Source organism: Ochotona curzoniae, unplaced genomic scaffold, assembly GCF_017591425.1.
Source record: "Ochotona curzoniae isolate NIBS_2020 unplaced genomic scaffold, NIBS_Ocur_1.0 scaffold_3223, whole genome shotgun sequence".
Taxonomy (NCBI): domain Eukaryota; kingdom Metazoa; phylum Chordata; class Mammalia; order Lagomorpha; family Ochotonidae; genus Ochotona; species Ochotona curzoniae.
In genome coordinates, this window is record NW_024467108.1 from 7,080,633 (window position 1) to 7,104,832 (window position 24,200).

At 45.8% G+C, this 24,200-nt stretch overlaps 1 protein-coding gene and 1 pseudogene across 1 annotated transcript; both read right to left on the minus strand.

Moving 5' to 3' along the window:
* Window positions 1-6,770: 6,770 nt before the first annotated feature.
* On the minus strand, window positions 6,771-17,382 carry KCTD14 (potassium channel tetramerization domain containing 14). The gene is made up of 2 exons (XM_040964312.1): window positions 17,289-17,382; window positions 6,771-7,618 (listed from the first exon to the last, which is right to left on the minus strand). The coding sequence occupies exons 1-2, from the start codon at window positions 17,364-17,366 to the stop codon at window positions 6,941-6,943; spliced, it is 756 nt and encodes a 251-aa protein (XP_040820246.1). The 5' UTR covers window positions 17,367-17,382; the 3' UTR covers window positions 6,771-6,940.
* Window positions 8,117-23,483, minus strand: LOC121145460 (annotated as a pseudogene).
* Between the last annotated feature and the right edge of the window lie 717 nt (window positions 23,484-24,200).

The following is a 24,200-nucleotide window of genomic DNA, read 5'->3' on the forward strand; positions in this document are numbered from 1 at the left end:
GGATTATATTAGTGGATGGAAGATCTGCCAGTCTTTTCTCTCTTTTGCTCTCCATATTTGATTTTTTTAAAAAAAATCTTTGTTTAAAAAAAATAGTCCTTATGGAATTTATGCCATTTTCCTTTGAGCTTCACTGCACATGAAAAACAATGAAGTACTTGAGTGACTCCATTGATCTTCACCCTTGCCTGTCCCTATTTTGGAATAGTAACCCAATATTTCTTGGACCGTGCAGGTCATCGCCCTGGTAGTTCAGCAAACTCCCTCTGGTAGTTCAGCAAAGAGAACCTCCATGGCAGTGTTGTTATGCATTCCAATGTCATGAACAACGAGTTGTGTGTGGACCAGTCTCTCCCTTGGAAACTTAACACTCCAAACCTGAACTTAACAATTCATATGTGAGTTATAAGTATCAAAGTGTAAGGAACTGCTTCTATCTCCACTCCTTAATTACCAAACCACCAACTGATGATGTGAAACTATAGTATGTCTTACCACCTGGTATACCACAAACCTGTGAGACAGCATCCCAGGCTCACAGTATGTTGTCTGTCAGCTAGCAACATGCCCAATTCTGGAAAAGACCACTTAAATTGTTTTATCATAACAACTACATCTGAGTGGTTGGGATTCCTGGAAAGAGGCAGCAATTTTCTTCACTACAATTCTTTCATCAGGAAAACAAGGTGCTTCATCTGAAGCAGGGTGAGAAATATCATGACACAAAATGAGGTATCCGGACCTAGACAGATAGCCTAGTGACTGAAGTCCTCTCCTGGAATGTGCCAGAATCCAATATGGGCACCGGTTCATATCCCAGCTTCTTTACTTCCCTTCCAGCTCCCTGCCTGTGTCCTGGGAAAGCAAAGCCTTGGGACCCTGCAACCACATGGGAGAGCTGGAAGAAGCTCCTGGCTCCTGATTAACTCAGCTCTGGCTGTAGTGGCTACTTAAGAAGTGAACCAGTGGATAGAAGATCTTGCTCTGTATCTCCTTCTCTCTGTAAAACAAGTAATAGCTCTTTTTTTTTTTTTTTTAAAGAGGCATGCATGGATAGATAACAAGGCATTGTAGGCAGGTAAGTTAAAACTGAATTTTTAATCTATCCATCATCATGCTTCTCTGGATATGAATACCTCCTTGAAATGTGACTTCGAAGATGCTTCCAATAGGAAGTGAAAAGTGTATTCCCATCCTTTAAATTTGGGCCAGCCTTGTGAGTGGCAAAAGTGGCAGTATGTCAGTTTGAACCTAAGCCTCAAGATCCATCCACAGGCCGATTTCCAAGATATTTGCTTGACTTTGGAAACCTATCATTACAATGAGAACAAATTAACCTGGTTTGCCAGACAAGTGGTCACATGGGAGTCAAAAAAATTAATTTGGCAGGGGCCATCTGAGACTAGCTCCCCAAATGCACATCTTATCCACCAGCTGACTACAGATGTATGAGTGAGTGTACTATGACAGAATTATTCAGTATTTAAGCTGATGAGAAATAATGAAGGGCTGTGATCCCAAGGCATTAGGCCGGGGTTGGAAGGGTTGCCACATGGTCAGGTTTTTCCTAAACTGCTAAATCAACTTGCCACACTTCTGTACATCCATTTGGTGAGGAAAACACAAGCCCCAGTAGACAAAAGCAATTTGTTATCCTCAGCAGAACAGGCAGCATGAATTTAATGTTTATGTAAGTTGTCCGTGCCTGCTCAGTCACCATGGCACCAATGAATGTGAACATGCACACAATAGATCTCCTAGCAGCGGAAGCACTGTGGAGCTTAGGAATTTCCCAGCAAACCTGCCCTCTGGAGCTCGATTTTATTACACTGATCTGAAAAGAAACCTGCCCTCTAGCCCATGGAAAATTCTCCAGCAGTGGAGAGCAGTGTTAGCTTGGTTCTCCTGGAATGTAAATGAATCCACTTTCTACTCCCAAGAAGCCTTACAAATATCCTCAAATAAAGCAATGATTGCCAATTGCTTAGAAACGCCAGCATTTCTGCCAACAGTTTGAGAGCAGTGCCATGAACCTGCCACAGAGAAATGCCTGTGGATAACACACCCGAGGTGTCTCACTTTCTGCTCTCAGCAAGCTAGGGAAATTAAACCAATCTTGTGAAGCCCAGGTGTCACCTCCATCCCCGATATTATGCCTGCTTCACTCTTAATTCCATTGAGCAAGCAAAGAGGCTAATGGGTATCCACGAGTTAAACCATTTAGTGTTGGAGAGAGTTTTCTAGAATGGATGCCCTCTGGAGGGCAGTCATGAGAAGCACAAACATTTTTCTCCAGACCTGTTCTCCAGGCCTTCTTGTCACCAGGTTCATGCTCCCAGGCACATGCTAGGCATGCAGTACCTAAGGATCAGCCTTGCAGAACACCTCACACAGAACGAAAGAAACGAATGAGTGGGAAGTGGGGCAGGGGAGGATGAGAAAAATAACTAGGAAAGATAAAAATACATACTGCAGAAACACACACCTAAAAACTTAGTGCAGTATTATGAACACAGCCTACACAGCTTTAATCTTTCACTGTTTTTCTTTTTGCTTATAATGACGTTTTAAAATACATATATATCCTGGCACAGTAGTTCAGTGAATACACCTTCCTTGCATGCCTGGGATCCCATATGGGTACCAATTCGTGTCCCACTTGCTCTACTTCCTGTCTAGCTCCCTGCTTGTACCCTGAAGAATCAGTAGAGGATGGCCCAGAGCTTTGGGATGCTGCACCTGCATGGAAGACCCAGAAGATGCTCCTGGCTCCTGGCTTACGATGAGCTCAGCTTCAGCCATTGTGGCTGCTTGGGGAGTAAAGCAGATGAAAGATCTCTCTCTGTCTCTCCTTCTCTCTGTAAATCTACCTTTTTTTTCCTTTTAATTGGAAAGGCAGATATACACAGAGAAGGAGACAGAGAGGAAGATCTTCCATCTGATGGTTCACTCCCTAGGCAGCCACAATGGCTGAAGCTGAGCCAATCCTAAGCCAGGAGCTTCTTCCAGGTCTCCCACGTGGATGCAGGGTCCCAAGGCTTTGGGCCGTTATTGACTGCTTTCCCAGGGCACAAGCAGGGAGCTGGATGGGAAGCAAGGTCGCTGGGATTAGAACAAGTGCCATAGGGGATCCTGGCGCGTTCAAGGCGAGGACTTTTAACCACTATGCTATCACACCAGGCCCTAAATCTACCTTTTTATTGGGAAGTAAATAAGTAAATATGTATTTTTATTGGAAAGGCAGATTTACAGAATGGGGGGGAGAGAGAACTTCCATTCACTGATTCACTCCACAAAAAAGGGCCACAATTTCTTGTGATTAAAAATGATTAAGGCATCACCTGGATGTCTGCAGGTTGCTAACAAGTTCTTGTCTTCTCTTAATTCCTTTAATTCTTCTTAAGAAAGAAATCAGACATGAGACAGAATGTAGTAAGCAAGGCAGCAATCCTCGATGAATCTGCCTGATAGACCAGGCAGGGATCTCAGAAAAGGATCAGGGTGTCAAATCCATTCTGGGGTTGGATCTTTTATGGCTATGAGAATGGGACCCCTATTTCTCCTGTCCCTCCTCTCTTCTGGTCAACTCTGTGTTTGGCAGGGGTGATAGAGTATGGTTGATATGGGGCCTGGGAATGTGAATTGCTAATACTAAGTTCCCAGGTGATGTTGAGGCTGAACTTTGAAAACTGCTGCTTTGTGAGCCCAATGCAGTAACCTAGTGGTTAAACTCCTTGCCTTGAACACACCAGGATTCCATATGGGCACTGGTTCTAATGCTGGCAGCCCCACTTCCTGGGAATTCAGCTCTCTGTTTGTGGCCTGGGAAAGCAGTTGAGGACAGCCCAAAGCCTTGGGAACCTGCACCCGTGTGGGAGACCTGGAGGAGGTTCCTGGGTCCTGGCTTCAAATTGGCTCAGCTCCAGCTATTGTGATCAGCTGGTGAGTGAATCATCAGATGGAAGATCTTTCTCTCTGTCTCTTCTCTGTAAATCTGACTTTTCAATAAAAATAAATAAAATATAATAAATCTAAACACAAAACAAACAAACAAAAAACAATACAGAGATGAGCAGGGCCCCTGAACAAGGATGACATGAGACGTTTCATATTTTCTGGCTATCCCCTTGCAACCCTGTGTTCTCTAGCCAGGGTGGTTATTCAAACAGAGGCGATTACAACAGAGGTGGAGTGTTCAACAGAGGGAACTATAACCAGAGGACAAAGAAACAAATGTGGCTAAAAAAATCAATCTCAAGGCTTCAACCAGTGACAGCAGGATCAATTCTGGGGTCAGAAGCCACGGAGTCAGCATTATCACCAAGGATGTCACTGATCATCAAATAAAATGAACCGATACATATTTCTCAAACACAAGGGTGTGTGTGGGGGTGCGGTTTGGGCAAAGTATACTGGGGTCTGTGGCAGTAAATGAAAAGTCCTAAAGAGGGAGATAAATATTCTGGAACAAAGCTATAAATCATGCAGACTGTACCATGCTTTTTTTGAAGTTAAAGAAAGATGGCTCTTTTTTATTTTTGCTGTATCTTTCTTAAAATTTTTTAAACATTTTATTATTATTATCATTTTATGATACAGTTCCATATTCCCTTATCCCCTCCCCAATTCCCTCCCACTACCTAGTTCCTCTATATCATTATTAACATATAGTTCTTCATACTCAGTCATATGTCCATCATTGCGGGCATGGACAATGGCAGAGTCCAGCATCCTATTGTCAAGATATAGTAAACAGTTTCATGTAAGTCCATCCTTGTCTGGAAGCAGAAATGCATACTGCACTGCATCCTCACATCTGGATGTTAGTCTCCATTTCACAGCTACTGTACATCCCCTTAAATGAAGTCATGATACAAAATCAACAATAGAAAGAAAAATAGAAATTTACAATGCCATGAAATTAAATGACATGTTACTAGATATGATAGTCTCCATTACACAGCTACTATACGTCCCCTTAAATGAAGAGCCACAAAACAAAATCAACATCAGGGAGAAAAAAGAAACTAACAACACCAAGAAGTTCAATAACATGCTACTAAATTACTAACATGTAGCTGAAGAAATGAAAATCAAGAACCTTCTTGAAGCAAATGATGACACTGCATGATCTACGAGTCATTGAATGATTTTATCAGAAGAAAGTATTTTGAAGAGATGAAACTAACAACAACAAAAATCAAAATCCATGAGATACAGTTTCCACTGATCTTTGTAGAAGTGTGTCTCCTCCCAACAATAAACGGATGGGTTTTGTTTTTTCATCCAGTCTACTATTCTATGAAATTTGATTGATGAGTTTATGCCATTTACATTCAGAGTTTAATATGTATGGGTGGAACTTTGGTCCTGTCATTTTAGAAATGGGTTGTCCATTGATTTAGTCTTCTGTTGTCATTTTACTGGGATGTTCTTCCTGTTTGCCTTTGGTTTTGGTAGGTGCTATTCCTCTTCTCCATCAAGAGAACATCTTGAAGTATCATTTGTAGGGCAGGTTTGGAAGAGGCAAATTCTTTTAGTTTTCTTTACTCTGGAAGAACTTTATTTCAATTTCAAAGATGAAAGAAAGCTTTGCAGGGTATGTTATCCTAGGCCAACAATTTTTTTCTTTTAGAATCTGGAATATGTCACTCCATTCTCTTCTTGCCTGTACAGTTTCCTGTGAAAGATCTTCTGTGAGTTTAATTGGCATTCCTTTATATGTCAATTGATTTTTTTCACATGCACATTTCAGAATCTTTTCCTTATGTTCGATTGAAGAGAGCTTGAAAATCATGTGTCTTGATGAAGATCGCTTTTGATCAAGCCTGTTGGGAGTTCTGTGCCCTTCCTGGATCTTGTTTTCCAATTCTTTCTCCAGATTAGGGAAATTTTCCTTGATTATTTCATTAAATACATTTACAAACTCAGCTTCTCTTTCTGCACCTTCCGGGACTCCTATAACTCTTATATTTGGCCTCCTAATAGTGTCTTTCAATTCTTGAATACTTTTTTTGGCCTGATCCAGCTCTGCTTCCAGCTTTTTGTTTGCTTTCCACCTGGTGACAGGAAATATCTTCCAATTCTGAGATTCTTTGTTCTGCTTGCTTCATTCTATTTTGGAGACTCTCCACTGTACGTTTAATTTGCTCTACTGTGTTTTTAATTTCTGATATACCAGCCTTGATTTGCTTTATTGCTTCCTTAAATTCTTTGAACTCTTGCATGAGTTTCTCATTTTTGATCAGAATCTTTAAAATGAGTCTTATGAATTCTGTGTCCCCCATTTTCTCGATGTCTTCCTCAGTTAACTCTGAGGTTGGCATAGGGTTTTGCTCCTTTGCAAGGGAGTTTTCAGTAATATTCATTGTGCCTTTGTCTCTTCTTTTGCTGTTGGTCATTGTTCTTCTGGTTAGCAGTCTTCTTCTTGGGGCAGATTTCTAAGCCATGTCACCCACAGGTCTACAATGTGATTTTACTGATTGCAGTTGGTACACAACTTTCTGCTTGCAGCCACTTGTGCCACAACCTCCAGCGAGTTTCAGGTCTGGGTTCTTATGTTAGATTTCCACTGTGGTCTCCTAAGCCCCAGCTCTTGGCTCACCACTCTCCACCTCCTGTGATACCGTGCTGAGGCTGCACTGTTGTCTCTGCAACCTTTCTCCCACTTCTGGTTGGAGCAGGTCCCAGGATTAGAGACACCAGGTGTTCTATCTAGTTAGGTTGTTGGTGGCGCTAATCTTGTTGGAACCTGTTGGATGTTAGGTCTAGGTGCTACATGGACCTATTTTGACTGGTATGATGCCACAGTCAGTATTATTTTCCTGCAGGACCAGTGCAGTCCACTTAACTCAGTGAATTCTTGCCGAAAGATGGCTCTTAATGCAACTTTTAATTTCACAGGCCTCACAAGAGCCCTTAACAGTCCTAGCCCTGGGAGTCACCACCATGTGAATATGAATTCAAAGGAGCAATTACGGGCTGGGTCGAGGGGGGAAGGTAGACTGGCAAAGGATGAACTCTTGAAGAAGGGGCCGTGATAAGACACCTGGTAACCCTGGTTCTGAAGGTCCATCTTCACACAGTCCATAAGATCACTCACATCCTTTTGGATCATCCCAGTTGCAAACATAACAATTGTGTCTGCCTCCTGGGTCACCGGACATTTGACAGAATGCTGTTCAGAGAACATCACACACACCTTGATGGTGGAACAGCGCTGTGCCACAGCCCTGGCACGTGCCAGGCGAACCATGAGCTCCAGGTCCTCACGGTAGCCAGGCACTTTCAGCAGAAATTGCCGTCGAGCCACCTGTTCCCCAAAGATCTGTGGTGTGTCTTCCAGGAGCTTGATCAAGGGTTTGATCTCATAGAACTGAGCCTCACGGTACACGCTGGAGATGTGCTGCGTGGGCAGCTGCCCACTGCGCAGGTAGTCTAGAATGGGTCCAAAATAGGTGCCGGGGCGATCAATGAAGAAGCAACCCCTCGCATCCCTGCAGGCTTGAACTGAGCCAGAAAACATCTCTGCCAGCTTGGAGTCCGGGAATTTTCTCAGAGTGTCCAGAGTGGTGGTATACAACTGACCCCCGACGTTCAGCTCCACAACTTTAATGATCTGTGAACATAAGAGGCAGAGTGAACCAACAGTGCCACCTCCATGGAGTTCATGACTTGTTTTCAGCCTAATAACCCAACGTATACCTCAGGAAGGCCCATGTTATTCAACAATGTTGTGTTTGTGCTGTATAACTCGAGAGAGATGGCATTTTTAAGGAAGAAAAAAGATTCAATTTTGGTACAAGAATATCTCATACTGATGCATAACAAGTTAGTAGTAGAGGTTGCTATAGAAATCCCAACTGGGTGATGTTGTGGTGTCGCAGGTAAAAGATGTCACTTGTAACACCATCATCCCATGTGAATGCAGGTTCTAGTCCCAACTGCTCCAGTTTTGATCCAGCTCCCTGCTAATGTGTCTGGAAAAGCAGCAGAGGTTGGCACCAGTGCTTGAGCCCCTGCACCCACCTGGGACACTAGGAGGAAGTTCCTGGCTTCTGAATGCTCCAGTTCTGGCCCTTGTGGCCATTTGAGGATGGAGTAGATGGCCAGCAGATGGAATATCTCTTTCTCTATATATATAGTACTCTTTCTTTATTAGAAAACAAACAAAACAGCACTTCCAAAGTGTGTTTGGCAATCTATTTTCCCTCCCTTATCCCTCAATTATGTTATGTGTCCGGCATTTCCAACCTAGAGTACTCAGATCTAACAGAAAATAAAAAGTGAGGAGGAGAGATTTGCACAGTGCTTGGGATGCCCACATCTCATCAGAGTGCCTAATTGGAGTCCTAGTTCCTCTCTCAATTACAGCCTCTTGCCATTGCACATCCAGGAGGTAGTAGATGATGGCTCAAGTTCTTGAGCTCTGCCACCCATGTTGAAGATCCAAATGGAGTTTCAGGCTCCGGGCTTAGTCCTGGCTCAGCTCCAGTTGAAGTGAGCATTTGGAGAAAGAACCAGCAGATGGACAATCTTTTTCTTTCTTGTTTTCTCTCTGTAACTCTGCCTTTCAAATATATAAAACAGAAGCCAGCATTGTAGCATAACATGTTAGACTACCACCTGTGATGCTGGCATCCTGAATGAGCATTGGTTCGAGACCTGACTAATCCATTTCTTAAAAAAAAAAAAAGTAAAAAACAAACAAATAAAACAAAACAACTACCTGGATGAAGGCATTTCCACCATTTCAGGAAAACTAAAAAAGCCATACAATACTCATTCAGGAAGCATTTCTTGGATACTGTGGGTCCACATCCTGTGACGGAATGAGGACAAAGATTCTTATTGTATATAATTGTTATGGAGTGCAGCCAGTGACAGCCAGCACCCACTGACAGTAGGCAAATGAAATTTGGCTGTGTCCCCTACCCTCTGTCCTCAAGATGGGTCCTAACAGCAATGGAATGTTAATTCCATCTTCTCCCACTCCCCCCACCACCTAGGTATTTGCTCCTGCCCACCTGTGACTCACCTATCAACTGAGAGAGGATGGTATTGCATTGTTGTGTAACCACTCTCTCACAAGCCCCTTTAAAAGGCTCATGAAGCAGGGCTCACACTCTTTCTGGTCAGGTGTTTCTGTTACTCCGGCACCTTGACCCTTGGCTGACCCAGGACAGGTAATCCCCTGAGCATGGTCCCTGTGTATTGCTTAGATGGGACAATGGATATAGTAATGTTATTTCTGGTCTGTGTACTATCAGAGGTTCCAGGGGAGGTGAGGCCTAGCAGTAGTGGAATGTGGGCAGAGAAGCCAGGGAAAGGCGAATGTAGGTTTGTAAGTGTGTCCAGGTTATTTATTGCAATGTCTTTTAGGATAACTTATATTGTTGCGGAAGCTGGGAGGTAGGTCTTGAGCTTAATGGATGAACTTAAGGATAATGACCATTTATTTCTTCCTTTTGGGGTTAATGGTTGGATCATGATTGGTTGGATTGCCATATGGACTTGTGATTTGCTATTTCTAGTATACTCTATTATCACCAAGCTTGCTTAATAAAAACTCCTTAATAAACCTTAGACATGTCTGGTGTGATCTCACTCCCATCCCGCAACATGATCAGAAGTTCTGAGTGGGGCCTGATGTAGCATGCAAACTAAGTTACTGTTTATAATACCAATATCCCATATCAGAGTAAGTTTGAGTCTCTGCGATTCCACTTTAGACGCAACTGCCTGATAATGCACCTAAGAAGACAGCAGAAGATGACCAACTACTTGGGCCCTGCCACACATGCAGAACAACCCAATCCTGGCTGTTGCAGCCATTTGCAGAACCAAAGGATGAAAGTGCTCTCTCTGACTCTCTCTCTCTCTCTGACTCTCTCTCTCTCTGTGCATATGCTTGGATGTCCATTTATGTCACTCTTGTCTTTCAAATAAATGAATTAAAAGGTCTAGGGGCTGGCAATGTGGCACAGTAAGTTAAGCCACTTCTTGCAACTCTGACATTCTATGTTTGAGACATAATTGTTCAACTTTTTATCCAGCTCCTTGCCAATGCACCTGGGAAAACAGCAGAGGATGAGCCAAGTACTTGGGTCCCTGCACCCATGTAAGAGACCCCAAAGAAGCTCCGTGTTCTTGCCTTTAGTCCCTGGCTACTGCAGCCATTTGGAGAGTGAACAAGCGGATGAAAGATTGATCTCTCTCTTTTGTCTCTCCCTAACTCCACTTTTTAAACATATATGTATATATATATATTTTTTTTTTTAAAGAAAGCTTTCTGATTAGAAGCTGACATGCTCTTGTATTAAAAACTGGAATTTGGAGTAGGTGTTTGATGTCGGGCAGCTTGCATTGCCTGCTGTGTTGCCTAGGTTAAGTGCTGGCTCTGTTCCTTGCTCAGCCTTTCTACTAACGCATACTCTGGGAGGCAGCAGGTGATGGCTCCAGCAGCTGAGTCACTGCCACCCTCGGGGGAGACCTAATCTGAGCTGTTAGCTCCCAGCTACAGCCTGGCCCCACTGTGGCTCTAGTGGGCATTTGGGAGCTAAACTAGCAGACAGAAGCTCCCTTTTTTCTCCAGGTGTGTCTTTGCCCCTAGAATAAAATACATAAATTAAAAAAAATCTGTTTTCATTGGAAAATAGATATTTTTCTTTTCTTTTTTTAAAAGATTATATTTTTTATTTTTTTAAAAAAAGATTTGTTTATTGGAAAGTCAGATATACAGAGAGGAGGAGAGACAGAGAGGAAGATCTTCCGTCCCGATGATTCTCTCCCCCAAGTGAGCGCAACGGCCGGTGCTGTGTCAATCCAAAGCTGGGAACCCGGAACTTCTTCCAGGTATCCCACACGGGTACAGGGTCCCAAAGCTTTGGGCTGTCCTCAACTGCTTTCCCAGGCCACAAGCAGAGAGCTGGATGGGAAGTAGAGCTGCCAGGATTAGAACCAGTACCCATATGTTATCCCGGGGTGTTTAAGGCGAGGACTTTAGCCGCTAGGCCATGCTGCCGGGCCCCAAAGATTATTTTTATTGGAAGGGCCCATCTACAGAGAAGAGGGACAGAGAAAGATCTTCTGTCTGCTGGTTCACTCCCCAAGTGGCCGTAATGGCCAGAGCAGAACCTATCTGAAGCCAGGAGCTTCTTCTGGGTCTCCCACGCAGGTGCAGGGTCCCAAGGCTTTGGGCCGTCCTCGACTGTGCTTTCCCAGGCCACAAGTAGGGAAGTGAAACAGCTAGGACACGAACTGGTGACCAATTAGATCCTGGCATCTGAAGTGGGAGGATTAGCTAATCGAGCTATTGTACTGGGCCCTAGATATTTTTCAAAATATGGGTCAATGGGGCTTAAATGATAAAAGGAATGTTTGGTAATGAAAATGTGGTAACTTTAGCTTGGTAAACTGTAAAGAAGAGTGCAAATGTAAGTTAATTTTAGCATTTCAACAAATTTTCATGCCAGACCCTGGGTTGCCCACTACAGATCCCAGCAAGATTGGTGTGGTGTTGGTCAGGATATGCCCACTGGTCAATGAATGAGGCTCACAGAAACAGATACTGAATTGGGCAGCATTTGGAGAAAACAAAGTACTGCTACACAGACCCATCAAAATGACCGAAGATCATAAAAGGTGCGTCACACAGGAAGCACATACCAGCTTCTTCATGTCTATTCCATCAGAAACTGGGATACAGTGCTGCATAACCAGGACATATTCCTGCCCTCAGTCTAGCAACCATGTTGTAGTTGCTTTTCTAAAATAAATTTTCTTCTGAATTATTTCTAAAAATTTATTTATTTACTTGAAAGGCAGTTATAAAACTAAAAAGAAAATACAAAGAAGAAAAATGAATAAAAATCAGTTCCAAAAACAGGGGGAGAGACAGACAGATCTGCCATCCACAGGCTCACGTCCCAGATGGCCACAACACTAGGGCTTGACCAAGCTGAGGAAAAGAGTCAGGAATTCCACCCAGATCTCATGTGGATGACGGGACCCAAGTACTTGGGCCATTTCTCACTACTTTCCCAGGTGTGTTAGCAGGTAATTGGATCAAAAGTGGAACAGCCAGGACTCAAAGGAGTACTGATTTGGTATGCCAGCATTGCAGGTGGTGGTTTAACCTGATGAAACCCAAAGATTTAATTTACTTGAAAGAGAATTACAGAGATTTAATTTATTTGAAGGAGAATTACAGAGCGAGAGGTATTTTCCATCCACTTCCTAAATAGGCACAAAGCTAGGCTGGGCCAGGCCAAAGTTAGGTTCCTTGAACTTCATCAGAGTGTCCTACCTGGGTGGCAGGGGTCCGAGTACTTGGGCCATCTTCTGCTGCCTTCCCAGGATACCCCAATAGGAAGCTGGTTCAGAAACAGATCTACTGGGACTCAAAGCAGAATTGCACACAGTGGTTTAACTTACTACAGGATAATCCTGGCCTCATGTACAATGCTTTAAACACATTACTCAACTTAATCTTCACTCCTATGTAGAATAGGTTAGATCCTGATTGCATGGGAGAAGAAAGTGAAACTAAAGGCAGCGAAGTAGCATGCCTAAGATCTACCAGCTATTGGGCCTGGTGCGGTAGCGCAAGTGGTTAAGGTCCTCGCCTTGCACGCCCAGGATCCCATATGGGCGCCGGTTCTAATCCCAGCAGCCCAGCTTCCCTTCCAGCTCCCTGCCTGTGGCCCGGGAAGGCAGTCGAGGACGGCCCAAAGCTTTGGGACCCTGCACCCGCGTGGGAGACCCAGAAGAATCTCCTGGCTTTGGATCACCATAGCATTGGCCGTTGCGCTCACTTGGGGAGTGAATCATCAGACGAGAGATCTTCCTCTCTGTCTCTCTTCTCTGTATATCCGCCTTTCCAATAAAAATAATAATAATAATATTAAAAGATCTACCAGCTATTAAGGAAGCTTCTCAGGACATGAATGTGGGTTCTTCTACTCCAAAGCTCAAGCCTCAGGTCATTGCACAGACTACCTCCAGCTTTCCAGTGCTTCCACTGTGCATAAGCATTTGGTGCAGCAGGTAGGATGTCTCTTGGGAAGCCCACATCTCATGTGGGAAGGCCTAGGCTTGAGTCCCAGCTCTGCTCTTGAGTCCAGCTTTCTGCTAATACACACCCGAAATGGCAGCAGATGATGGCTCAGGTGGCTTAGTGGCTGACCCTCCCATCCAGTCTGGGTTTAAGACTCCTGGCATCCCCCTAGCTCCACCCCAGATACTGGGAAGTAAACCAATTGATGGAAGACCTCTGTCTGCCTTTCAAATAAATAAGATTAAATACATAAAAATGTCTACTCTCCATTTCCTGAGTGATTCATTCAACAAAATGTACCAACAGTGCATTCCATGTAAGCCTTGAGCTAAACAGGTGAAGGGGCCCCAGTTCATGGAGCTCCCAGGGAACAGCTTGATTCCATAGGTGGCAAGATGTAGAAGTGGCCAGACCTTCCTGTGGATGTGTGCTGCAGGCTGTGAGGAGTTGGCCAGGGGATGTGACGGCTGCTACGGCAGAGGACCTGTGCAAACTCTGCCACAAGTCACTGAAGAGCCAGGGATTGTGTCAGGGCTCCAGAACGTCCCTCAGCCTGACTGAAGAGAGCCCTCACTCTCCACTGAACCCCAACCCTAAGATTAACGTACTGGAATGAAGAGTGCCAAAGGCAACCAAACTGCTGAGACTGGAGTTGCCATGGCAACAGCTCCTCTTGAGAACACTTCCACCAAGAAGGGTCAGGGCCGAGGACAAGACACTTCTGACAGCAGTCAAATATTATAGCTCAGAAAAAAATAAAGCCCAGAATCGATGGTCTCTTCTTTCTCGCACTCATCTCAAGGCCCCTGGGCAGGGCTGTTTGGTTAACCCTGAGGTCATCTTTGTAAAGTGGGCAGTTCAGTGTGAGTGTGCAGATGTTAACCCTTGAATGATCCAGTGTACACCACCACTGACAGCTCGCAGGCCCTCTGAGTGTACCCACAGAACACAGGTGAGGAGAGTACAGAGACAAGAGTGACACAGCTAAGAGAGCGATGAGGCAGAGCTGGGGTCAGACTCGTACCAGCCCGACTGCAATACCACGTGCACACACCACCCCTCCAGCACCCACCACTGCCATTAGTTAGCTATGGGCTTTGAACAGTGCACTTTCCTGCTCTGGGCTTAAGCTCAAGTCATTTATGAAATTAGGGGATGAGGGGAAAGGCAAAATAGACCAAGAGAACTCTAAATCACTCCAGCTCTGAAAGTGTAACGAATCCAATCACTTCAAGTTTGCTTCTGAAACTGGTTTCCAGATGCTTCTGAAACTAGCTTTCTGGAACCCACATTGTAGCACAGTGGGTTAGGTTGCTACCTACACCCTCAACATTGGCCTCCCAGTCCAAGTCCTGGCTCCTCCGTTTGAAATCCAGTTCCCTACTAAGGTGCCTGAGAAAACAGCAGAAGATGGCTTGGGGTCATGAAGAATACTTGGGGTCATGACTATAGCCTGGTTCAGCCCTGGCCGTGGCAGTCATTTCGGGAATGAACTAGCAAGCAGAGGCATAATCTGTCTGTCTCTCCCTCTCTCTGTAACTTTGCCTTTCAAACAGATGCTTAAAAAAAAAAAAAAAAAAAAAAAAAGAAGAGAAAGAGGAGAGGCAGATCTTCCATCCGCTCGTTTACTCCTCAGATGGCCACGACAGCCAGGAGCTTCTTCCAGGTTTCCCACATGAGTGGCAGGAACAAAAGCACTTAGGCCACTTCTACTGCTTTCCCAGGCCACATGCACGGAGCTGGATGGGAAGTGGAATAGCCAGGATATGAACCAGCACCTATATGAGATCCTGGTGCTTGAAGGAGGGGGATTAACAATCGAACCATTGCCCCAGGCCCCTGATAAAAATAAATCTTAAAAAACAAACATACCAGGGGCCGTGCACGGTGGCCTAGCCCACTGGCTCCTGGCCAAGCAAATAAAAAAACCTAAGCCAACCTACCTCTCTGCACTGGCATCTTCAGCCCTTACCAAACAAGACTTCAGCTCTGCTCTCAAGCTTCTAAATCCTGTCCCTCTCTTCCTTTCTTTTCTTCCCCCCGCAAACTCCCAATCTCTTAGCAAATAGTAACCCTCTCATCTCTTTTGAGAATATTATAAATGTGTTTCTAGCAGACAGACTTCTCCACACCTCTTTCCTACTCTTACTTCTGGCCCCTACTCAAAGCATTCCTGAGTGGGGAGGCCCTGTGGGTAGGGGATGGGGAAGTGTGGCTTTCAGGAGCTTCTGCTGGGTACCAGGCCAGTACCAACTACAAGGATGAAGCAGGTCCTACTCTCGCTCAGTTGTCTATGGCTTCCTACACATCCCCCAAACATACACGTCTTCAGGCCACCCTCGGTGGGCTGACAGAAGGACAGCTCCATTCAGATAAGCCAACCCCCCTCAAGACCTCTCTGCAACCCACAACCCTCACTGTCTCAGTTGTCCTGCACCGGAAACCTAGGGTCATCATGCATGCTGCTCTCTCACTCAGCCTACACACACGCACATGTGCACACACACCAGCTGTCTCTAGACACAGACACACACACCAGCTGTCTCTAGACACAGACACAGACACACAATCCCTGCTGTCTCTAGACACACACACTCACACACACACACACAATCCCTGCTGTCCCTAGACACACACACTCACACATATACACATACAACCCCTGCTGTCCCTAGACACACACACACTCACACATACAACCCCTGTTGTCCCTAGAAACACACACACACCAGCTATCCCTAGACACACACACTCACACATATAATCCGTCTCTAGATACATACACACTCACACATACGCACACACAACCCCTGCTGTCCCTAGACACACACACACTCACACACAGAGTCATCATATCTGACCAATTTTATTTGCCTGGTGGCTTCCACAGCTCACTGTTCTCTCTCAGTGACCCCGCAGCAAGATCCAGAGAAATTTTTCTGATCCCTAACTTGGCCGCCTTCCAGATTAGCCCTAAACTCCTTATTCAAGTTTACAAGGCCCTCTAGTGATCAATCGCCAGAACTACCTGCTGCACCCCCTCCCCCCCATTAGAGCAGGCTGGATCCCGGTGAAAATGAGTCTGCTGGTTCAACAGTGTCTCCGTTAACTTACTAGAAGAGCTGATCAGCACAGAGGGGTCGCCCAAGCGGTCTGCAGCAGGGAAGGCACACACTGATTTACAGGAGCTCACGGAAATCTGATAGAGGCCAACCTTACCCTACCTAGAGCTCACCGCAGGCTCCCTGCAGTAGCTTGGCTTGCAATCCATTCAATCACTTAACCCAGCACCTTAGAGTACCCAAGCACCCCGAGGTAACTGTCAGTGGCCACTGATGCGGTGTAATGGTCAGCCGCAGCTTGCCATGTCAGCCTCCCGTATGAGAGCTCAGGTTTGAGTCCCTGCCGCTGGGGATTTCATCCAGCTCCTTGCCAATGCACATGGGAGAGCAGCAGAGGCCCACGTATTTGGGCACTGACACTCACGTGGGAGTGAACCAAAGGATTCAAGATCTTTAACTCTGCCTTTCAAATGAATTTTTAAAAAAAAGGCTTTGTCACTAATATCACTGTCATTACTACAGTCCTAGTGGAAACAGCCACATGTTGTTGAACGCTGGATCTGCTTTTCCTCCCTCCAAACCTTCAGGGTTGCGCAGATCAGGAGCAATCACAGCTGTCCGTTCCTGGAGCGCGCACAGCCTTTGTAGATCCTCCCCTTGCCCAAACCCAGGGGTGGGAAGGCGGGGGCAAGTGAGCAGCAAGACAGGATCCAGCCCGGGGACAGGGCAGCGAGAGGATGGAGAGGGTATGAGGCAGGAGCGAGGTGGGGGACGGGGTGGACTGGCTAGACAAGGAGACGGGGCGGCTCAGAGAAAAGCCGTGGATTTCACCGAGCCAGGGGAGTGAGAGCGGAAGCACAGAGAGGCAGTACGATAAACAGTGTGGAAAGGAAGACGAAGAACAGGCAAGGAAAAGGACCTAGAGAACAGGAAGGTCGTGCAGAGACGCAGCACGATCGGAGCCCGACCGGCGGGTGGTCACCGCTTCGGGGACAGACTGCGCCGCGCCAGTTAGAGCGGACACGACGCTGCGCAGCCGTGGCCAAAGGCGGCGCTGGGGACAGAGAGAGGCAAGAGACTCTAGAAGGCAGCAAAGGAAGACCCTGCGTCGGAGGAGGGGGACTGCGCCGTGCAGCCCCACGACGCGCCCCGCCCGCCCGCGCACTCACGTTCTGCCCGTTCGTCCGCGTTGGTGGCGCCGGGGATTTGGAGGCTGGGGGCCGCGGCCCGGAGCAGAGACTCATCATGTGCTACACGTAGCTACCTAGCTGCGGCGCAGCCTGCCACCTGCGGCTCCCTGGGGCCAGCGGAAGTGCCCCTAGCCCCGCCCCGGGGTGGGGGTAGGCTGGGCGCCGTAAGGTTGGTATAGGAAATTGGCAGTGACAACCAGAGACCACCAAAACGGGGGTGGGGGGGTGGAGGAGCAGGAATTTGGAACACCCATTTTAGAGACAGGAAAGTGAGGTTCCAGGAGGCTGGGCGGCCGGTGTGGGTCTCAGGCTGGGAGCGCATCACCTGCTGTGATGCAAACAGCTAGAAACTTGTTTTGTGCTGTGAAATAACCCCGGGAAGCTGCTGGCTGACCTAACTGTAAAGAAGTTGAAACAGCCCACATCTCACTCCAGAGTGCCTGCAGTCCAGCACCCTCCTGGAGCAGACCCCAGGGACAAAGTTACGGCCCACTTGGTTGGGTCCCTGCCACCCACTGGGGAGACCTGGACTGCCTTGGAACTCCCAGCCTCAGGATATTAGAGTGAACTGGTCAGTCTGAGGTCTCGTATTCTCTGCTTCTCAAATCATCTTTTTTTTTTTTTTTTTTTAATTTGAGGGTTTTTAAATCTTAACGCTTATTTATTCTTATTGGAAAGGCGGAGTTACGGACAGAGGAGAAAGATTTTCCATCTGCTGGTGTACTCTCCAAATGGCCTCAACAGCCAGAGATGGGTCAATCCAAAGCCAGAAGCTTCTTCCAGGCCTCCTTCATGGGTGTAGGGGCCCAAGAACTTGGGTCATCTTCTGTTGCTTTCCCAAGCTATAAGCAGGGAGCTGAATCGAAAGTAAGCAATGGTACACAAACTGGTGTGTGCATATGGGATGCTGGCTCTGCAGACAGAGGCTTAGCCTACTGTACCATTTCCTAGCCCCTCAAATGAGCTTTCAAAAGCCTCTCTTTGTTAAAATTAATTAATTAATAACCCAGGCTGTGGGCATTTACCTTAGTGGTTGCAGATACCAGCTTCTCACGTTGGAGTACCCAGGTTCAGTTCTGGTCTCCACTTTTCCTGCAGTGCAGCAGCTGAGAGGCAGTGCTGATGGCTCCAGTAACTGGGTTCCTCCCAGCCACAGAGGTGACCTGCATTGTGCACCTGGATTCTGCTGGCCTCTGGCCCAGCCCAGCTCACTACAGGCTTTTGAGAAAAGAACTGGCAGGTGTGAGTGCTCAATATCTCTTCAATAAATCAAAACTTTGTAGATGTGTGTGTGTGTATATCATAAACAAGAGATGCATAACTCCCCACTCTTTTTTTTTAGAGTACTTTTTAAAAAAGATTTATTTCATTTTTATCGGAAAGTTAGATACACAGAGAGGAGGACGGAGAGGAAGATCCTCCGTCCAATGATTCACTGATTCAGGCAGCTGCAACAGCCAGAACTGAGCCAATCCGAAGCCAGTAGCCCGGAGCCAAGAGCCTCCTCTGGGTCTCCCATTTGGGTGCAAGGCCCCAAGACCTTGGGCCATTCTTGACTGCTTTCCCAGGCCACAAGCAGGGATCTGGATGGGAAACGGGACAGCTGGGGTTAGACCAGTGCCTATATGCAATCCTGGTGTGTGCAAGGCGAGGACATTAGCTGCTAGGCTACTGTGCTGGGCCCAACTCCCCACTCTTTAAATATGGGATGTGACTAGTGGATTGTTTATAAGACTACAATATGGGAAGTGGAGGGAGGGAAGAGAGATAATGCCATAGTGTTGGAACTGATGACTACCACAGCTCAAAGCAACATCAGCTGTTATAAATTATGAAGATAGTGTTGTTGAGCATTTCACAGGAAAGCACGAAGGCCACCTCAGTGCTTGTCTCACACAAAAGAAGAATTTTCATGCAATTTCAGTATACCAAATACAATGTATGTATGTATGTATGTATGTATGTATGTATGTATATTGTGTGGACAATTTGTTTTACTTAGGATGGCTGGATTGTTTGATAAGTGTATATTTTTTAAAAGACTTATTATATATATATTTTAAAGATTTACTTATTTTTATTGCAAAGTCAGATACACAGAGAGGAGGAGAGACAGAGAGGAAGATCTTCCGCCTGATGATTCACTCCCCAAGTGAGTGCAACAGCCAGTGCTGCTGCGCTGGGTGGGAAGTGGAGCTGCCAGGATTAGAATTGGCGCCCATATGGGATCCCAGTGCGTTCAAGGCGAGGACTTTAGCCACTAGGCCACTGTGCTGGGCCCTAACAAGATCTATTAACAATGGAAACCTGCAGCTGCAAGAGGGGAGTTTTAAAGAAAGGCTAAAGACAATGATGGAAGTGGTGCTTTTTAAGCATAATTTTGGGAGAGAAAAAAAAAACCCAGAAGCATCCTATAACTGACCAGTACTCCACAAACTACCAAGGTCATCAGGAACAAACACACACACACACACACACACACACACACACACACACAATCTGAGAAATTGTCCTAGGCAAGAGCAGACTAAGAAAACATAAATGACTAAATATTATTTAATATCCTGAATGAGATTATAGACCAGAAAATGGACATTAAGCAACACTTCAAAATTATGAGTAAACTATTGATTTCAGTTAATGATGCACCAATACTGGCTCATTGATAAGCTTAGCAAATGATCTGTACTAAAATGGGCCTCTCTCTGTCCTTGTCACTCTGTCTTTCAAAACACAAATTTGAATAATTACTAGGAAAACTTAACTGTGGGTATATGGGAATTCATTGTACTATCTTCTCAGTATCTCTGGAAATCTGAAACTGCAAAAATACATTTTTTAAAAGATTTATCTATTTATTGTCTTCCAAATGAAAATAAGTGCATCCTAAAAAATTAAGAATGAAAGGTTTATTATTTTACAGGTAGAGTGGTTCTGAGAGAGATGGAGAGAGAGACAATCTTCCATTCTTCTATCCACTGGTTCCCTTCCCAGATGGCCACAACAGCTGAGGCTGGGCCAGCCTGAAGCCTTCTGGTCTCCCATGTAGGTGGCAGGGCAATCCTCTGCTGCTTTCCCTGGTACACTGGCAGAGAGGTGAAGTGGAAGCAGAGCAACTGGGATTTACTGTTCCCAGTTCCTGGTTTGGGTCTGGTTGTTGTGGCCATTTGGGGTGTGAAACAGCAGATGAAAGATCAGTCTCTGTGTAAACCTTACCTTACAAACCCATAAAATAAATATATATATATTTTTAAAGATTTATTTTTATTAATTTTTCATTGGAAAGGCGGATATACAGAGAGGAGAGACAGAGAGGAAGATCTTCCGTCCGATGATTCACTCCCCAAGTGAGCCGCAACGGGCGATACTATGCCGATCCGAAGCCAGGAGCCTCTTCCGGGTCTCCCACGCAGGTGCAGGGTCCCAAAGCTTTGGGCCGTCCTCGACTGCTTTCCCAGGCCACAGGCAGGGAAAGACTTATTTATTTTTATTTGAAAGGCAGATTACAGAGAGAAGGAAAAACGGAGAGAAAAGGATCTTCCATCCATTCCCCAAATGACACAATGTCTAGATCTGAGCGAATCCAAAGCTAAGAGCCAAAAGCTTCTTCTAGGTCTCCCACATGAGTGCAGTGGCCCAAGAACAAATTAACATTTTAAAAATAAATAAAACAGGGCCCGGTGCGATGACGCAGTGGTTAAGGTCCTCGCCTTGCACACCCAGGATCCCATATGGGCACCTGTTCTAATCCCGGCAGCCCCGCTTCCCATCCAGTTCCCTGCCTGTGGCCTGGGAAAGCAGTCAAGGACGACCCAAAGCTTTGGGACCCTGCACCCATGTGGGAGACCTGGAAGAGGCTCCTGGCTTCAGATTGGCATAGCATCGGCCATTGCGCTCACTTGGGGAGTGAATCATTGGACGGAAGATCTTTCTCTCTGTCTCTCCTCGCTGTATATCCGTCTTTCCAATAAAAATAAAATAAATCTTTAAATAAATAAAACAGGCTTGATTGAATGATTTAAACATAAAAACAAATAATTCTACATGGCTCTAGTTATATGAAATATATAAGTAAGTAATCGACTTCATGGGAAAAGATAATACAGTGGTTGTTACTGGGGCTGAGGAGATAGGGAAAGGGGGAGTTGTTATTTGGTGGGTACAGAGTTTCAAATGGCAAGATGAGAAAATCCTAGAACTGTTTTCCACAGTGATAAAAACACAACACTCTCAAACTCTATGCTTGAAAATGTTGAGACAGTAATTTTTGTACTCTTAAAAAAATCTTTTTTTTTTTTCTGAAAGACAGATTTACAGAGAGGAAGAGAGATTAAAAAAAGTCTTCCATCCACTGGTTCACTCTCTATATGGCTGCAACAACCAGAGCTGATCTGAAATCAGGAGCCAGGAGCCTCTTCTGGGTCTCTCACATAGGTCTAGGGTCCCAAGGACTTAGATCATCCTCCACCGCCTTCTCAGGCCATAAACAGAGAGCTGGATGGGAAGTGGCGCAGCCAAGACACAAACTAGCATTCAAATGGGATGACTGCGCCAGCTGGCAGAGGATTAGCTTGTTGAGCCACTATGCCTGTCCCAGACAGTAATTTTTGTAGTTTTTTCCTAATCACAAAAAGAAAGAGAGAGAGAGAGAAAGGGAGGGAGGGAGGGAGGAATGAAGGAAAGAAGGAAGGAAGGAAGGAAAAGAAAGAAAATGGTGGCTCTTAGCTATAAACTCAGGATAATGAACTAATGATTCAGAAACCTAGGAAAAAATATGAATAGCTGCCCCGACTACAGGCAACTGCCTAGGTTACATTGTCCCTGGGCAAGTGGGCCTGGTTAATGTCAAATTTGTGTTCACTATACCAGTGTCCAGCATAGCTGCCTATTCTATTCTTTAACAATTAGAAATAAAGGATTTTTTTATTACCAATAATAAATCTGAGTTGTGGCATTACATTTGAGGAAAATTATATAAATTCTGTAGTCATTATATATATCTTTTCATACACTAAGGGAGCCACCACCCAGGTTATTCATTAGGACACGATATAGCTACCCCTACACACATAGATTTCATTACACAGAAATTAAGACATAAGATAGTTCTTTTTAAAGCAAATTCTCTGTTCCAGAGATACATCCCCCCCCAAAAAAACCGCTAAAGCGTTTAGTACAAAATTTCATGTTTTATCCACAAGAATTGCCTCAAATCACTTTCATTTGGAAAGTTAAAAAGAAATGAGTGAGCAACAAAATGTTCCTCTGGACTCTGTATTTTGGGCTTTTCATTTTTGTCCAAACCCCGATTTATAATTAAAACGAAATCACTCTCTTATTCCTAGACTTGAACTGGAGTCTTTTTGTGCACACCAAGTTGGAAAACATCAAACACCGTGGTTGAGGAGGTTTTGGTGGATCAGAAATAAGACAGAGCTACTGGAAGCGACAGCAGGGTGATTTACAGTTCAGGAGACCGATGTCATTCAAATTTCTCGTCGCCTTCTTCCATGTCTTTGAGATTGAGCACCTCCAAAGAACCTGTGCCTTTGGCTTCCTTCATGAGCTCACCGATTTCTCGGAAGCAGCGGAGTCAATGAGGCTCACCATTTCCAGCTGCTGACTGTAGTCCTCGCTTTCCACGACCTGGAGGAGCGGCTTGAGCTTTTCCTTCAGCTGCTAGCCCTCATTCACCCGGAGGATGAACCGCAGAGTCATGTGGGCGCGCTCTGTCTTCATTTTCTCCTCCAGCTGTTTGATTACTTCCAAAGCCGCTGTTCCGTGCTCTGGTTGGTTTTGACCGAATAGTGGATGTCCTTCATGACTCTCTCCATGTGAGTAACGGTGTAAGGTCTCTTTGTTTCAGGGTTCACACATTTGTCCGTTACAATCATTGCAATGTGCTTCTCCTTGTCTAACACCTAAAGTTCTCCTTTAGTCAAAATCTGTTTGCAGATTTCAGTTTGGTTGTCGGTCCCAAACGCACTGACCCTTTGAGACCTTCACAAACACGGAGTGGGTCTGCAGGATTTCATCGAGGTCTTTCTCCCCGGTCCGCCAGCCGACCACCTTGTTCTTGTAGCAGGTGATCTGGAAGCACTTGCCCGCACATTTCATGCGCACCACGGTCACACTGGTCAGGCGGATCTGGTTGGTGGGAGTGAAGATGGACATGGTGGCAGGCAGCCTCGGTGGCCCCAGCCCCTCGTGGTAACGCCCCGGCAGAACGCACTTCTCTGTGCGCCCCTAGCACCCGCCACCTCCACACCCCACCCCCTTTTTAAAAAAGATATGTGAGGAGTAGATAGCTGCACGCCAGCAGACAGGGTCTGGGGATCCGCACGAAGCTAAGGGCTGCACATCGCCAGAGGACCAAGCTTGGGGAGCTGCATGCTAGTGGGCATGGGGGCTGTGATTGCCTAGGGAAGCAGGTCTGGAAATGTCTGGGAGGGAGGACTGCTGAGGGAGAACGTGACAGGTAAGGCGTGGCTTTGGGGGGCCTTCCACCAACCAGGCTACTACATTTGCAAGTAAACAAGGGGGCTGAGATAGAATGATTTAGAGGAGGGAAACCAGAGGACCTTTTGGTGCCAAGCCAATACACCCGCCCACATGGGAGACCTGAGCTGGGCTAGTGAGTATCGGCCACTGCCTACTGGCACACAGGCTGGGGGCCTGCCTGGAAGGGCTCTGCCACAGTACCCACCAGTGAGTGTCAGGGCAGAGAGTGGGCCATGTTAGGCTGGGTCATGATACTAACCAGCACATCAGAACACTGGGTCCGGGAGCAGATTTTGTAGGGGATCATGGGTTCAACCTGTGGGACTGCCATACCTTTTGGTTTTCTTGAGGGCTGGGGATGGTAATGGGCTGAACTAGGCATGACCATCG

What these genes read in the sequence shown, in the direction of transcription:
- KCTD14 (XM_040964312.1), bottom strand. Translation starts at nt 17,366, where the DNA reads ATGATGAGTCTCTGCTCCGGGCCGCGGCCCCCAGCCTCCAAATCCCCG. An exon ending in CGCGGACGAACGGGCAGAAC is followed by an intron (nt 7,619 to 17,288) that starts GTGAGTGCGCGG and finishes TTATGTTCACAG; the next exon opens with ATCATTAAAGTTGTGGAGCT.